General features: G+C 45.4%; 1 protein-coding gene across 3 annotated transcripts; it reads right to left on the bottom strand.

The window, feature by feature from the left end:
• Positions 1–1,801: 1,801 nt before the first annotated feature.
• LOC142813893 (uncharacterized) lies at positions 1,802–9,954 on the bottom strand. 3 transcript variants are annotated; one of them, XM_075891852.1, is made up of 3 exons: positions 9,696–9,954; positions 5,431–5,597; positions 1,802–4,663 (listed from the first exon to the last, which is right to left on the bottom strand). In XM_075891852.1, the coding sequence occupies exon 3, from the start codon at positions 4,658–4,660 to the stop codon at positions 3,317–3,319; it is 1,344 nt and encodes a 447-aa protein (XP_075747967.1). In that variant the 5' UTR covers positions 4,661–4,663; positions 5,431–5,597; positions 9,696–9,954; the 3' UTR covers positions 1,802–3,316. The 3 variants fall into 3 exon arrangements, with proteins under 3 accessions (XP_075747967.1, XP_075747968.1, XP_075747969.1); XM_075891853.1 differs by having other exon boundaries at positions 9,700–9,954; XM_075891854.1 differs by lacking the exon at positions 9,696–9,954 and adding an exon at positions 7,825–7,879.
• Between the last annotated feature and the right edge of the window lie 6,654 nt (positions 9,955–16,608).

The following is a 16,608-nucleotide window of genomic DNA, read 5'->3' as shown; positions in this document are numbered from 1 at the left end:
AGCTATACAAAATGACTGCCAGCGTTGCAGCAGTTCAAGAAACGTTTATATTTAAATTACCTCGCATACCAACACCTATCTCGGCCATAGTCATGCAAGTTCGTGATGTAACTGTGTTACATCACGAACAGGGCTGGGTGCCGTTGAGTTATCTCACCTGAAAGAGTGCACGTCTCGCCTACTTATCTGACAAGAGTCTACGCCACTTTTAAAGCGAAGCGCGACAAATTTGTGGTCTTATTTACAAAGTATAGCGTTTTATTAACAGCACTTGTGTTAGACTACAATGCACAATACGCTCACAATTGTAGTCATGTGAACATGTGCATACAAAAGATTTGCCGTTATTTTGTGGATTCAACCAGTTGACACTGCTGATTAAAACTTGTTAGATGGACTACCAGCGTCGAGTAAAACGCGAGCAATGGTGGGCGTGGATTTGCAGCCTTATGAATAGAGATAACGCGCTCATGTCATTAGCTTCTCGAGCACCAAATCCGTGCTTTCGATCGCTTAATGACGCCTAACCGGATGTATGCGACTGTTGTTAGTGGTGACCCAACGGAGGACACTATACCGCTGCTGATGCTCTGGTCACGCTGTCGCGGTTTAGTTTGACGCTATTGTAGTGCATTTCAATTAAAAGCGGGGGCAGGGGCGAATTGTCGAAAAGAATCAAGGAGACTAGACTAGAAAGAGCCCTCTTCTCCCACCGTCTCTCTGGCAACTTCGGTGGATTATTGCTAATCTTTTATCTTGCGGTAACAGGATTCGATATTATTTCCTACAATGACCACAACATAGGCCATTGAGAGTAATTTACAGTTTTACTCCAGATAATTGTATTTCAACTTTCCAATACAAAATTTTTGAACTGATTTACACTAGTAATAACGAATCGAAAAACGCCGATTTATTGATTAAGGGCACAAAATATGTTCTATAACGAAACTCGAGAAACCTCTCATTACTTCACAACACTATCGTGCATTCTCTTTATTCTTGTGGTCCCAACATTCTAACTCACTTGGATAAATCAACGACGCACTTCAACAGCATTTGCTGAACCCTTGGATCACATCAAAGGTTGTTGGGTTGTTGCGTTTAACGATTACTTAATTTGTTTGAATGACATCACTCGTTGCTCATCATAAGCATACAACTCCGAACAACGGAAGTGAATGGTCAAAGCAGGCTTCGCAGCCGAGGCCCGCCACACACACAACATTGCGTTGCAACGGAGACACGGAAGTAGAAGCCTGAACTCTGCAGTCAGTGACACAAAACGGGCCGGCAAGTCGCTCTAAATCAATAACATGTCCTGACAAGAAGTCCTCGCCACACATGCAGCCGTAACAATTTATGGCTTGCAGGTGGCACCAGGCGCAATGGACACTGACCGGGCTCACTCCGTTCGATACCGTGGAGCACTTTGCTTGAACATTCAGTGCAGATTGTTTTATGAACTTGCCCACTAAGTTTTCGATAACTCAAGCAGAACAGACCAGCCGTCTGCATTGATCAGCCTTCACTTAGCGAGAACACGTGCGCAGCTAGTGCACTAACAGAGTCTTCGCGAATACATCCCACATGAGAGGACGCTGTGCAAATATCTCGAGCTGAATAACTAGGTCGAAGGTATTAACATCATGGTTTCGCCACGTTATAGCCTCTAATTCAATCAATATGGTCTTAGTGTCACTTTCACAATTACCGTTATAACACATATTGCTTTACGGACGGTAGGACCCAACCAAAGTTGAAGGTTGGAGCACCTAAAAAGCAGATACTTTAAACAATGTTGTTTCCACAATCAGAAAGGTTTATTTCAAAGGTATTACTGTGGCAGTGAGCACAGTACACGTAGATAAAAGAGAAACAGCGAAAATACAATCTGCAGTAAAAATACATCAAGCGCAAAAACGGGCACCTAAAATATATTTACAAGCCATAGAAACAATGTCAGACAGTCTAAGTAAAGTTCCAACATTAAGAATGTGAGCTATAGACAATGCTGATTCCGCAATAAATCTCTATTTTAATCCAACGTGGTCGTTCTGTTGCCAATTTACAAAATGTTACGAATAATAAGAAACACACTTCTACGTAGAATACGTAATGATGCAATGCGGACAATAAGGGCTTTGTTGCATTGTCTAATTGTGCTCACCTAGGAGATCCACAAAATACAAATATTGAGGATGGGCACTGAGCTACAGCAAAGTAGAGTGGTTAAAACGTTTACGTGGTAGAACGCAGGCTGTCAACTGAGCACCTGGATAAATTATACACACGTGACTTAAACCGTTAAACGCTTCAGAAAATCTCCTTACAGCGTAGCCATTGATCTGATAGTACAGTCTCGGTTAACATTAATGTAAAAGCACGAAATGCAGTGGGCACGTTTGCACTATGAAGAATGAATACAAATATAGTACGAACCGTGTAAACTAGTTAGAGCTTCTAGGGCCCACTGGGCCCATGGTCCACGGCATCTGTGAAACTTGTGTATTGTCGGAATGTCAACCAACCGTCCGCGAGCACCGTGTCGAGGCGGGGCCAACCATCTCTGCTCTCTTCACATACGACTCTCTCCTTTGCAACGCCGCGGACTTTGAAAAAAAAAAAAAAACGTCCAGTTCCCTCATATTCAAGATAGTCACTCGTATCTTCGTCACAGCTCCGCGCTTACCTACGGCCGCTAGTTCCTGCACCCCACCACGGCAGAAGAGGGCTTGAAGTCACTAGCTCCAGAGCCTTGGTGTCACTCTTGTAACTCGAGACCTCAGCAACAAACCACGCCGCTTTCTCCAAGAAAGCAGCGTTTCTCGCCGCAACATACTAAATCACCTCCCAGACTTTAGCATACACGGCACTCGAGTGCACCGGCACGACGGTGAAGTCGCCTCCAAACAACTCAGTGAGACCTGGAAAGAAAGCCCACAAAGACAACATGCATTTATCGTTATAGCCAGTCTGTGAGTCATTCTTGAATGGACAACGTCCGCAAGCACTTCCCCGCTCCCCCTGGGTTGGCACCGCTTCTCCACGCCCAGACTTGTGATGCCCGTCTTGCGAAAAACGAAGATGCATGGTCGACTCTCTCGCTGCATAGATCTTCAGTGTGAATTGGTTAAGGTACTTCATGTATTGCAAAAAAGTGCCAGGCCTCTAGCTGCGCTGACAACAATGCAGCCTCCTCTTTTGCAGAAGTACAGGTTCATAACAAAGCGCTTGCAGGTCCCTGAAGCCTGCTTTCGCTGCAAAAATCTTCCTTCCGAGAACTTGGGCTCGGGACACGACGATCCATTCTGCATTATGGGATCACTCGGGCATTATTCCAGTTTGTCTCGTGCGTGACAACAGAGCCACAACAGATGCGGTTGGCCGTGCCCGTTTCAATCAGCATACGAGACAACTCACTCGAGTACCCTCTCTTTGGTGGGGCAACACTTACGTGCTGCAGGAAGTTGTTTCCAGCGAGGGCCTCGAGGAACGCACGCTGATCTTCTATGGGAAAGCGAACCAGGTCTAAAGCAAGGCTTCGTAAGGATGTAAGCCCTCTCACAATGTGAATGTATGGCTCAATGCGTTTTGAAACGCTTGCTGATGAGCCATTGGCTTCGAAACCTGTAAGGTCAACCAGCGAAGAAAAAATTGGTATGCATTGGACTAGAACTAGATTCTGCACCATCTGGAGCTGCACCAGGGTCATCGCCAAAAGCCACGCGTCGTGGGTGTATATAAAAAAGCCATCCAGCTCCAAGTCCACGAGATCTGTGGCATTCGAGAGCACTGAAGCAATGCTGTGCACCGTTATAGATCTGTTCAGTCCGTTACTCTTTAGACGCAATGACTTCAGCCCCTTCTTACCACTAAGAAACTGCAGCAAGGAGCTTGCTTCCTCCGCGCCGAATGTGGTGACGTCGAGCGATAGCCGACTTAAGCACTGACTCCGCTGCAATGTCGACAAAAAGTTGGACTTGCCTTTGGTCACGGCGTCGAATCCATCGACCTCAAGCAGCCTTAGCTTCGTGTTGCATGCAATCACAGATGTCAGGATGGTCATGTTTCTTGCATCCTCCGTATCGCAGATCTTCTTGAAAGACAGCTCTTCCAGACACTGTAAGGTGCTGCACGCCTTTAGCAGCTGCCGGTAGGTGACGGCTCCCGTGATGTCCGCAGTCACCCTAAACGTCTTCAGGTTCCAACAGTCGGCGATGCCGTCGCAGAGGAGCGCGAACCACTCTGGGTCATTGAACTCACCGAGCATCTCCAATTCGATCTTCGTCACGCAGGTGTGTTTGATCAAAATCAAGTGCAGGAGAATAACAGCATATTCAATGAGTTCCCTCGGTTGCTGTTCAACGTAAAATACCTTCGGAAAGCAAAGTTCCAGCTCCTTGGTTGTGACCATAGCAGTGATGCGTACATTGATGGGAATCATTACGTCATTCCACGTGCTCAGATGTTTCAGCAAGTGGCACTCTCGGTCGTCTTCCTTGCCACACGGCCCCGTAAAATCAGCTCCTTTCTCGGCTAAGATGCTTTTGATTTGCTGCAACTTCTCGTAAGCGTCTTCAGTCGAAGTGAACTTGTAGAGACAGGTGCTCGACAAGAATTTCGCGTGCATCCATAGACCCCAATCCTGCGTTGCCATTGCCTGCGACAAGAAGTGCGAAAGTGCGTCAAACCAACACTTCAGATTCTGGACTCTAATATGCATCGGTCGCATAAGAGTCATGAACATCAGTAAGACCGGAAATACTACAAAGCTTGGCTCGGCGAGTGCCTACAAAAAAAACATGTGTTTTTAGGTTGCCTAGGCTTCCTTAAATGGAAATCTAGCAAATTCGCGTCGGGCAGGTTAGAGAACACAAGAAGATGGAAAGTGTCTGAAGTACACAATGTCGCCGCTAAACAGCTGCAGCCAGAAACGGCCTGAAATGTGCGGTTCTGAAACGTCATCAACAGATGCATAATAATTATGCATACAAGCCTTATTTTACGCGCTCATAGGGCATGTTATTTGCACATACCGGTGAAGATTCAAGCTTTGCTCACAATTATGAGAAGAAAAAATAAATATGGGCAGTCATTTTTTTTCTGTTGTGCGGGAACACAACGTCAAACGTGCACCGAGCCTTTTTGAAGCCTTTATAGATGCTCATTCCAAAGCATGAGATTATTGAGAGTATAACAACATAACTGCTTAAAATAAATATAATTTTAAGACGTAGCAATCGTATAGCTTATACAAGTCCATGAAATGGTTATTTTGAGCTACGTTTTTTTTTAACACGTTCGAATGACAGCTTTGAAAAGCTTCATAGCTTCTTTCACAAATTTTGTCAGAAACGAGACTTTTCAGATTAAAAAAAAAGAAAGGGCACAAAATTAATGCACCGTTTAAAAACATTAAAAGCATACCTGTGCAGTTTTTTGAAGAATTCTCCGAGGAAGCGTATGCGCCTTTTCCACCCACTGCGTTCGTCAAGATCGGTTATTTGTCTGGGTAGATCCTTTGTCGAGGTAGACTGGTGTTTGTGGTGATTTGCGAGTGACCGGCTAGCGACTCCAGGAGCACCCTGGTATCCCTTCGTTTAAAAAACCTTTTTGAGCACAGTAATCAGAGATACAGGGCTATCAGCTGAAGCACGCCTTCCCCTGATCGACATTCACAAAGTGACGAATGATTCACTGATCACCGTGATTCATGAGCATGACTCACGCATTCATGGTGCGCATTGTGGTAAGACGGGAGATTGCGATAACGAGGTGGAAAGTGGGTGAAAAGGCGAGTTTGCGGCTGTATGGTGATATGACTCACTCATCACTCCTTGGAATACTGGACTTCCTTATCTGCCGGAGTCGTTTCCTTTTCAACTGTTAAGTGGGTGTTAAGTAGCACATACCCTCACCTAAACAACACCAGTTCTCTCCCCCTCCCCCAGCCGTGACACAACAATGGTATGCACCCCCAAGAAAAAAACCTGCCGGCGACAATGTCTCAGGAGTAGGATGTCCATAAAGGAAGCTCCCTTTCTTACTTCTAACCTTGCATCATTGGTGTAGCTGGGATGAAAGGGGGGGGGGGGGGGAGGGGTTTAACTGGAATCCCCGAAATTCCTAAATTTTGTAAGTGCATGTATACGAGGACATAGAAACAAGCGCACGAACATAGCTCAAGCACAGCAGCATTCCCCCCCCCCCCCCCCCCCCAAGCTCTTGCCGACCGGTATTTCCATCTACGCCTCCACATTGCATGTGAACGATCATTGTTTGGTTTTTGTCTTTATTTCATTCAACCAGCATGCCTTTTTTTTCGTTCGTGATCGCTAAGTCATCTATCTTATTCATTCATTCATTCATTCATTCATTCATTCATTCATTCATTCATTCATTCATTCATTCATTCATTCATTACGAGCGAAGCTTCTTAGGCCCACGGTCACCACCATCGAAGCTCCCCACCACATCCATCGCCAATCCCAATCCTCTCCCACATCACCCTCTTTCTTCAACTCTGCCCTTTCCAAAGGGCTGGCCAGCACCGCACTCCTGACTCGCTCAGTTATTCCCGCCATACACCGAGTGCGAGCAAACACTCTCCCCACCTGACCGCCGTCATGAAAACCGGCAGCAGGATGAGGCGCACCGTTTGTGTCCCATTTCTAAGGAGCTTTACTCATCTGTTGTGTCTGAACACGGAACAACTACTATTTATTTATTTTTATTGATTCATTTATCACTTATTTGTTGCCGCCAGAAAAGAAGGAAAGAACCCAACACGATTGTACTGAAACTTACAGTTCATCAAGCTTCAGTGCACAAAACAATACGACTTCGTGAAATCACCAACTGGCGTTCAAAATTTGAGCGCCGTGACCCATGCCTCAATTATGCTAACTATAACGCCGCGTCCCACAACTACTTTTCTTTTCATTTTGATTCCTTCTGTCTCTTTTTCTTGATAGTCGCAGGAAATACAATTTTCCAGGAGACCTACGGAGTTATGCACATGCAGGCAGAGTTACGCACATACACGTTCACTTCAAACCGCATGTCAAGCATCACCACGCACCTAATAAATCGATTCTGTCTTACATGCGGGAGGTGCAGTTCTCGCTTCATTTTCCGTCACTGGTATCTAAGTGAAATCTTATAGCCTTGGACTATTATAGTTTCTCTATTGTCGTCAACGACCGTTGAGCCGGCGAAAGGTTAACCAATAGAACAGGAGACCTGTTTTGTGTATTTACATCATAGCACCATCTCTTGATGCAGTGCCCACGCAGAGTGACGTGTGTGTTGTGTATGTTATGACAAGAGCGAGAGCAGCTCACCCGTTCGCCAACGCTTACTGTCCTGCACGACGAAGTGCTGAATCGAAATATTGGGGGCCAACCGGCAATGACCTAAATACATCGAAGAACCACTGCACTTTGTTTCTCACTGGTGGGAGCAAGTTAGTATTCTCGGAGTTGCATGGAATTAGTAGCGTTACTCTGCACGGCTGCTATCCCGGATGTTCGGGCTACTACACATTTTCACGCCCCCCCCCCCCCCCTTTTGTCCACTTGACCGTTTTCGCACCTTTACAACTACGGTTCATCGTCCGATCTGCTGTTTATGGGGATGCTCGGTGTGCACGAATGAGCCCTTTATTCCTTACTCTTTAGCAGCACTGAGAAGAACCCTTGCCACGTGATTAAGGTGCAGGAATCACATGAGGGCAAGAATGTGGGGTCAGTTTACTCCAGCACCTTTCACTGCGGAATGCGTAATCACGATCACTTTGCATATTTTGGGGCAGCCACTTACTTTTAGCACGACAAACCATGCCATGTCGCTGTTTCTCGGCCGTCGTCATTGGGCCGCTAATTTCTCTTGGCATCTTGCCCTGTGGTCGCAAGGTCATTAAAAGCACCCGTTGAGCTGTTGCGTTTCGTCCTTCGTTTTTTTTTTCAGGCATAAATAACTAAGCATCGGTAAAATCTGAAATAAATGTGTTTCGCCCTACATACACTCATGTATACATTGATTAATAGGCTATCACGTTGTAATCGCCACGCTCATTTTCAACATTGCGCCAACTCAAGCTGTTGTTTAGTCGTTGTCACATGATTTACTCTCTTTCACGACATTTTTACACGTTCGCTGTTTCTTTCATTACTTTGCAAATGTGTCTATCAAGCGCCTGCGTCTGCCTCTGTCTCCTGTAACGCATGAGATCATTTTTCTATTAGTGTAAAAATGAAGCAAAAGTGTAAAATATAGCCGAAAGTATAGAACTATTCATGGGAGTGAAATAAAAAAAAAGCCTTCATGTTGGCTGGCGGAGAATTATAGCGGCACCCAGGAAGCTATCTGTGAAAAGGTCCATATTTTAACCAGTTGTTCCAACATACCAAATACTAAAAACAACCATAACAGTTCTATTCCCCAGCAGACCACGGAACGCCATTGAAACAGGCCAAGAGAGCATCGGAACACACCACATCTACTTTCTCTAGAAAGGGACAGTATAGGCTGTCAAGCTGACTAAAGTTGAAGCCACTCAGGGGAACCCATCGAAACAATGTCGCGTTGTCGCGCACACTGAATCGCCATCGCTATTTCTGTAATGTATTAGACATAGTGTTCGCAGAAAATATAGCGGGTCCTATGGATTTTTGGCCATTCAGAAAGGTAACCCAGAGAGCAGCTGCAGTGATAAAAAATGCATAGGACACATCTGACACTGCGCGCGCATGGAAACAAATCGAAACTTGTGAACTACTATCAGCGACCACTTATTGTCCCCATGCAATTCACCAGAAAGGGGAGGCCATCTCCTGATTCTGCTGCTGTTTTATTCGGCAGCATACCCTTTCTTTGCGGAATCGCCATTTCTGGGCAGTTATCGATACCATGCACGCGCGCGGCCGTATCGTGCACAGGCAAGAATCTTCCTTACCCAATGTTTTCACACAGTTCACAAACTTCTGACCTTTGTTGATGAGAAACCGCGCTGGCAACAGCACACTTTAACGATGATTCTCGCGCGGCAGTTTCCAGCCTTCAGTTCAGTAAATGTCGCACCTTAGTTGTTAAGTTCCCGAGCGCGAGCTATATCACATCAGTAGCAATGAGGTCTTCACTGATAAGCCCGTCAGCACAAAATATCGCGCTGTGTATCCCACCATGATGGATAAAAATGTATGCTTGAACTGGCATTTTGTTGCCGCAAATGTAGAATGATCGCAACGCAAACAAATTGTATCTCACATGGGGGTGTGACATCCCTACAGCTAATTGATTAGTCAGTTCTAACGGTCATACCTGCAATCACTAATGAAAGTGTATTCTGCGTTGCTAAATATCTACTGCAGCACGCAAAAGAGACATCAGTATTGTACTCATCTGTTGACGTGATACAAACTTGATTATCATAGTATTTACCTGCTACTCAATCAGCTGTGCGATTACCGTTCTTTCACCTTACAGCGTGCCAGAGGTCCTAATCACCTTTTAGGAACGCTATCCACTCCTGGGCCCTTTCGCTGTCGCGCCAACTTGCAGAGACTGCCCGGTCGCGTTATTGCAGCTTAGCATGGTTGTCTGTCGGTCAAACCTCAGCCTAGACCGGCCAGATGGCATTCAATCTAACCTTACATTTTTAACACATTTACAATAATGAGGAATTTACTCACCTACCTTGAAACTACCTCTTCAGGTGGGATTGTAAACCGGTATAGCCGGGACCAGTCGTAATAGCTTGGTTGCCATGCTGTTACCAGCGGTGGGTGAATCCGGGCGGTCAGTGCGATTTTCCTGGCAGCCGCTTGGTAAGTAGAATTGTCGAAATTGCTGCTCGTCGCTGACAACAGGCAAAATGGTGGCATTTTTTTCATCTTTTCGGTGGGTCGGGGGGCGTACTATCGACGTCAAATGAAACCAGGACAGTCGAGCTCGTAGCCGACTGCAGTGTCAGTGCGGCGTCACAGCCATTGTTGGAAGCATTGCAATCGTACAGCATGTGCACTGCGATACAATTTTTCCCCCACGCGCATCACGTCATGCATGCGCTTTTTTTTTGTTGTTGTTGTCTGCTAGCCGCATTTTTGTCTAAGCTGATGCATACTGCATTTCAATGTCCATCTCGATTAAATTGGTGAGTGAGTGCAAAAATGAGAGCAAGATCACTTATATTTGATTGATATGTGGGGGGTTTAACGTCCCAAAACTACCATATGATTATAAGAGACGCCGTAGTGGAGGTCTCCGGAAATTTTGACCATCTGGTGTTCTTTAACGAGCACACAAATCTGCTATCATATATATTTGAAGTATTTATTCAAGACAACGGCAATTTCGCAATTCAAGGTGAAAAAAGTCACGACAAGGAAATAAACTGTGAATAATGATTATAAGAGACGCCGTAGTGGAGGGCTCCGGAAATTTCGACCATCTGGGGTTCTTTAACGAGCACACAAATCTGCTATCATATATATTTGAAGTATTTATTCAAGACAACGGCAATTTCGCAATTCGAGGTGAAAAAAGTCACGACAAGGAAATAAACTGTGAATAATTATATTGTCGAATCATGTCTCCCCTGACCGCAACGAGTGTAGCTTTACTGGACGGTATAGCGAGTCACAAAGTGATCGAACACCCGTTGAGCTTTAGATTTCCCATTCATTGTTGACTGGTTTCCGCAACTGATGCGCAGTTTTGGAATAAAAGGGCCTTCTTGCTAAGGTAGTTTTCAGGTGGCCCCACACGTCTTTGAAAACATATAGGTCCACTGCTTTTAGAGATCATTCGAGAAGGGGTATGCCTTGCTCCGCCTGCAAGCCCTTCACAACCCGTGCCGTGACGATCGGCGACCAGTCCTGCTGGAAAAGATAATTGCCGTCAGGCCATAAAATGCTCGCGTATGGATACAACACATTAGTTGAAATATACCATTGTTGAATTCTTGTTGGACAATGAGCGCCCACGTATGCATTGCAGGGGCCCTAAACCATATCTCGTAACTGCAACCCACACGCTTACACTTCATCTCCTGCCGGCAAAAGCGTGTTAAGAAAGGGGATACCTTAGAATGCAGGGTGCGTCAGCTGACAGCCTGTTTTGGTAGAGCAGTCGCTATAGAGTTCGGCTGCAGAACCAAAAGTTGCGGGTTCGATCCCGGCCGTGGTGGTTGCATTTCGATGAAGGCGCAATGGCAAAGGCCCGTGTACGGTGCGATGTCAGTGCGGAACCTTGAGGCAGTTTCGGGCTCTGAAGTGGCCTATCAGGAACATGCGTGGCCAAGTAGTAAGGATGACCACTGGCTCAAGGTTTCGCCCCGCAGAGCAAAAACCGGTTGCTCCACACGGACGTGGCCGCAGCTGTACGTAAGAACCACTGCGGTACATGTACTACCACACTGCTTCTCTACCAAAGGAAAAGTGAAGTTCCGAGACTTACAACCGGCGTCTTTGACATCATGACTGTAGAAGAAATAGCCATCATCAAAGGGGTAACAAGCTTAAGCAATAGATCTACACCATGATTGGACACTCAGCTCGAAAAAAAAAGGCAGATACATTTCATATTTTAAAAGAGCAGCATTTTTCAACTCATTCAAATAAACGTATACCGGACCGGTAGTCAAGGCTCCTGTGAATGTGCAAGTCACTGCACGATACAGAAAACGCCATTTCGCGCCAAAAGCAACCATTCATCACCTGCTTTCTGCTTTGAAATGTGGCCAACATAGACATGAACACTGATATAGGGAGAGGGGGGGGGGGGGCAGGCGCCTCCCATGTTTGAACTAATGGAGGCGACACGCTTTCCCTCGTTCTTTTGCTTCGTTGGACAAGTCCCGCAATCGTATCACAAAGCTATGCCCAACTTCAAAGTTATGCTACAATGTTCTTCTACGTTGTATTTATGCCCACGCAAGCTTTTGACGATAATGGCGACTATAAAAGACAGTGGGTTTATGGCAGACCTTGACATCTAATGTTAGCAGGCTGATCTTCGAAAAATATCTTTTTTCTCGGTGCAGAACTTATTTATATGAAGTAGCCGAGGTTACATAGCCCTCAACCTTTCCACGCCAAAACTTTTATAGCGGAACAGAAATTCCTTGATATCGTTTGCGTACGTGCATGAGTGCACTAGTGCGCTAGCGGGGGAGGGGGGTAAGTGGGGGGGGGTGCTTGCGTGTATACGAGTTTTCTCTTAACGAGTGCTCTGCTGAAGTTCTCCAACAGAAGTTTGTGCACGGTGACATGTTTTTTTTTTTCTTCTCGTCTTTCCCCTCCGAAACTCCTATGCATTCATTTCGATAATGAAGACGCCACAGAAATGACCTTCAAGCGTCTTTGGCGCATTTGTACTTTTTTGAGAGTCACAGAGACGAGTCCCTCACTGAGCGTTAAATTCAGGCCACAATCACTTGAAGGCGAACAAGCAATTGAGGGGGGTGCACATTTTATGAGCAATTACTGGAGTGCTGTGCCGTGAGCATCCACCTCACACCCCTCCCTAAACTTCCGGTCACACACACTCTCTCCCTCGAGAGACTCTAACAAAAAGGCACATTTAGATCATCCTCAAGTAAAAGGCAATCATGCTTACTTCGCTCGTCGCTCCTACGTAATGTAAGCCAGGAATTGTATGCTTTCGTTGGAAGAAAACTCCTCACGTTCATAACTTTAAATTTTAAAAAGATACGATGTTTTGCACCTATGTCATTTGGTCCACGTGTCATGCTCACGCTGCCGCAAAAGTAGTTTTGATGCCTAACCAAACTCGCTCCTTTATTGTGATATTGCTCACGGTTTGTTGAGAACTGTTTACTCGGTCCAAGCTTCGGCACCACATCGATCTATTTTGTTGTTATTGTTGATGCGATAACCATCAATATACCAGCGCAGGCGGTAGTGCTGTATTTCAGTGAATGCGTAAGAACGTACACCAGCGGATAATACAAACAAAATTCTTTCGGTAATGTAGATACTTTATTAAAAGCGCACAACAATTTTGCCTGACACAAAAGAAATACAAATTCATTGATTCACAGTCACAAAGAGATCAACAATAATATACAACAATAATAATCACTAAAGTCACAAAAGTACAGTCAGAAAACAGTCAATGACAACACCGAGCAGAGCATAAAGTACTGTATACAACATGTGCACAAGCGGACAACAAAAATAAAATAAGCTTTCACAGAGTTCACAGAGGTTTATATGCTTCAGTGAAATCAATAATGCACAAAAAAAAAACCCTGTTTTCATGAGAAGTTGCCATCTTTCAGTCAGAACTTGCTCTCTTGCGAGTTTGTATTGCAAGTATGACACTTAAATAACACCCCTTAATCCACAGTAACTTCGTGCTTTAGCTTTTCAAGGCACAAATATCAAGCGATGCACAAGACTAGCGTGTTTATGACAGTATGCATGACAAAACAATGGCTCTAAGAATAACGCAACTTCAACAAGCTACGTTGTCCGAACTGAACGTGCGCGCTAGTAAATCGTGTAAATTTTTCACACATAGCAGCATGCGTATTACATTACCAAGAGAGAGAAAGGAATAAAAGGAAGAGACAGGGAGGTTAACCTAGAAGAACTGGTTTGCTACCCTGTACGAAGGTGGGGAAGAGGGTCGGAAAGAGGGTCGGAAAGAGGATATTCACTGACCTATACGAGCTGCACAAATTAAATTGATCGAAGTCATCATGCTACCGATATTGACTAGAAACCATGAGCAAACGTGCAAACGTTGAATGTGAACTGGAAGGCAAGAACTATAATTCGCTCAATGGAATATTAAAAGAACTAGTGCAATAAAAAGTCACTATTTAAACAAATAAAGTGTAAAATAGTTGATAAGGCTAAAATGCAGTTCTGACATGAATTTTCAACATGCATATTGATCTGTGTTAACAATTTGGCATGTTAACGAAATAGTGCACCGTCGTGTCGGTGTCAAATAACGGATAGTGCACAGCATCCCCAAGAGCCTAATTATTTCATATCTAATAGCCGCATACACTAAAGCAGAGTGAATACACTGTTCCTGAGTTGCCAACTAGTCGGTTTGATTAAAAAATAGGGGTAGCGTCGAGTTTATTTTATTACTCGGTCTCTTTTTTTTTTAAGTTACAGGTGGCAACAGGTATGCCCTCGAATCGTTTGTTGCTTGTATGACAAGTTTTAATTTGCCGACGCACCATCTTGCAAAACCTCGACAAATAATTCTCTAACTGCCCATTCTAGGAGGTATTCTGAATATCCTCTAAAATACAGGAGACACTCTGAGATATTGAAGATATTTTGGGGCATATTGCAGCAGAATAAAATTTGAAATTACCCTCCCCTGAACAATGCAGCACGTGTGAATAAATTTTTGTCCTGCATTCTTCCCTGAATGTCTTATGGCCATGAGGCTCTGTTTTTTATCCCGAAGGCTTTTATTTTAAATTGAGAACTTACGTGCCACAACTATTAGTGTTAGTAATATAATAGGTGTGGACGCACATATAGGGATCAGAGGGATTCATTATGCAATCTTACCCTGAGTTTTCAAGGGACTTATTACATTACAGTGCACTAATAAAATATTTCTTACCTGCCCCAAAGCTTCTACATCGCACCAAGAAAGCGTTCAACATTCTGTATTTGAAAGCTTTCTTAAAATGGTCGTCAAACAAGACAACACTTTCTTTGTGTTAACATCAGCTGCCATAAGAAACACGGTGTTCAACTATTCTCCTCGAGAACACAGCTCGAGTTAAAATACACAAGCCGGGTTTCTAGCAACACTTAGGTCCACAGCTTACCACGTCCATGACACTCAGATATCTTCGGATGGCCAGCCAGCAGTCTGCGGGTAGCGAGTCGAGGTGGGCCCGTCCGTCCCTGCTTTCTTCACACATAACACTATTGTTGACAACGCCAGTGATGGTCATGAAGCCGTCCATGTCCCTCAAGTTCCACACTGCTCGTCGCACCATATCAACAGCTTCGCATTCGCCTACGCCTTTCACCACCTGCACTCGCCGCGGCAGCAAAGGGCTTGAAGCTACCGCCTCGAAAGCTTCGGCGTCACTTTTTTGTGAAGAGTCGCCAGCGACGAATCGAGCTGCCTTCTCCAGGAGGGCGGCGTTACGTGTCGCGACATTCTGAATGAACGCCCAGTTCTTGGCGTTTTCCCGACGCTCTTGAGTCCTCAAGGACACGATCATGAAGTTGCCTGCGATCGACTCAGACAGCCGTGAGAAGAACGTCTTCGAAGGGGCTATGCTTTCCTCATTGTAGGTCAGCGTGTGTATCAGCTTGCTCGAGCGTACGATGTCTGCCAGGAATTTCGCACTACGTCTTGTAGAGCACCACCTCTCCACGCCGAGTCTCGTAATGCTGACGTTCCTTGACAGGGCAACGAGCAGGCGCATGCTTGAATCTTTGCTTGCACTGAAGTTTAGCGTAACTGCTTCCAAAACTTTCGTGGATTCAAGGTAACGTGCCAAGCTTTGAGCCGTGCTCGGTGCTATCATGGTTCCTCTAATTTCCAAATTGAAGCTCACCACGTTGTCAAGAGTGCTCATCCCTGAAAGGCGTTCGTTCACAGTGGGTATCTCGTTGTCACAGGTGCCACACTGGACCTCAAGGCCAACGGCTCCAACACGAGACTCAATCAGTAGATTGGGGAAGTCAATGCACTCTTCGCAAACAGGGCTCCAGTAGATCTGGTTAGCCGTGCCTGTTTCTAAGGCGATGCGCTTCGATTCGCTTGCATATCCTGGAGCTCGAACATCCATGAAGGTGCGTGTTGGATACTCAGTTGCACCAAGGACCTGGAGAAATGCACGCTGGTCGTCTGTGCTGAAACGAAGCAAGTCGAAAGCGAAGCATCGCAGTCCAGGAATCTGTTCAACAATATAAATATAAGGCGCGATGTGGCTAGAAACATCTTTCGGTGAATCACAGGTTTCGACATTCGTATGTAAGGGCGGCAAAGAAAATACTGGCGTGCAATGGTCGATGATGAGGGTCTCAAGAGTATGAATTTTACCCAAACTCGTTGCCAACGCCCAAACATCTGCAGTGCATAAATGAAAGCCAAGCAGCTCCAAATTCTCGAGCGTAGTTGATTTGGACAATGCGGAGGCGATGCTGCTCACTGTTAGGTGATTGCACCACTGCTTACCCTCAAGACGTAGAGACTTCAGTATATTGTTTCCTTTCAACATGTTCAGAAACAACGTAGCTTCATTTTCACCGAAGGAGGTAATGTCCAGCGAGAGATGGCTTAGTGTCTGGCACCGCTGCAGTTCCCGCAACAATGTCGAAGTGTGTCGGCTTGAAGTGGAAAACCCGTCAACCCTAAACTTCGAAAGCCTGCTGTTACGTTCGAGCAGAGTGGCCAGGATAGTCATATTGCCCGTGTTGTCACAATCTCGCATCTTTTCAAAAGACAGTTCCTCCAGGTTATGAAAAGATGCGCACCCTGTCAGCAGTTTTTGGTAGTAGGAGGCATCGTCCATGTCGGCGTTCAGCCTCAAGGTCATCAGGCGCCGGCAGCTGCTGATGGCATGGCAGAGGAGTGCGAACCTTT

The sequence above is a fragment of the Rhipicephalus microplus genome, chromosome 4, assembly GCF_043290135.1.
Source record: "Rhipicephalus microplus isolate Deutch F79 chromosome 4, USDA_Rmic, whole genome shotgun sequence".
NCBI lineage: Eukaryota > Metazoa > Arthropoda > Arachnida > Ixodida > Ixodidae > Rhipicephalus > Rhipicephalus microplus.
The sequence above is the reverse complement of the archived record's forward strand: the minus strand, read 5'-3'. Positions and strand labels throughout refer to the sequence as shown.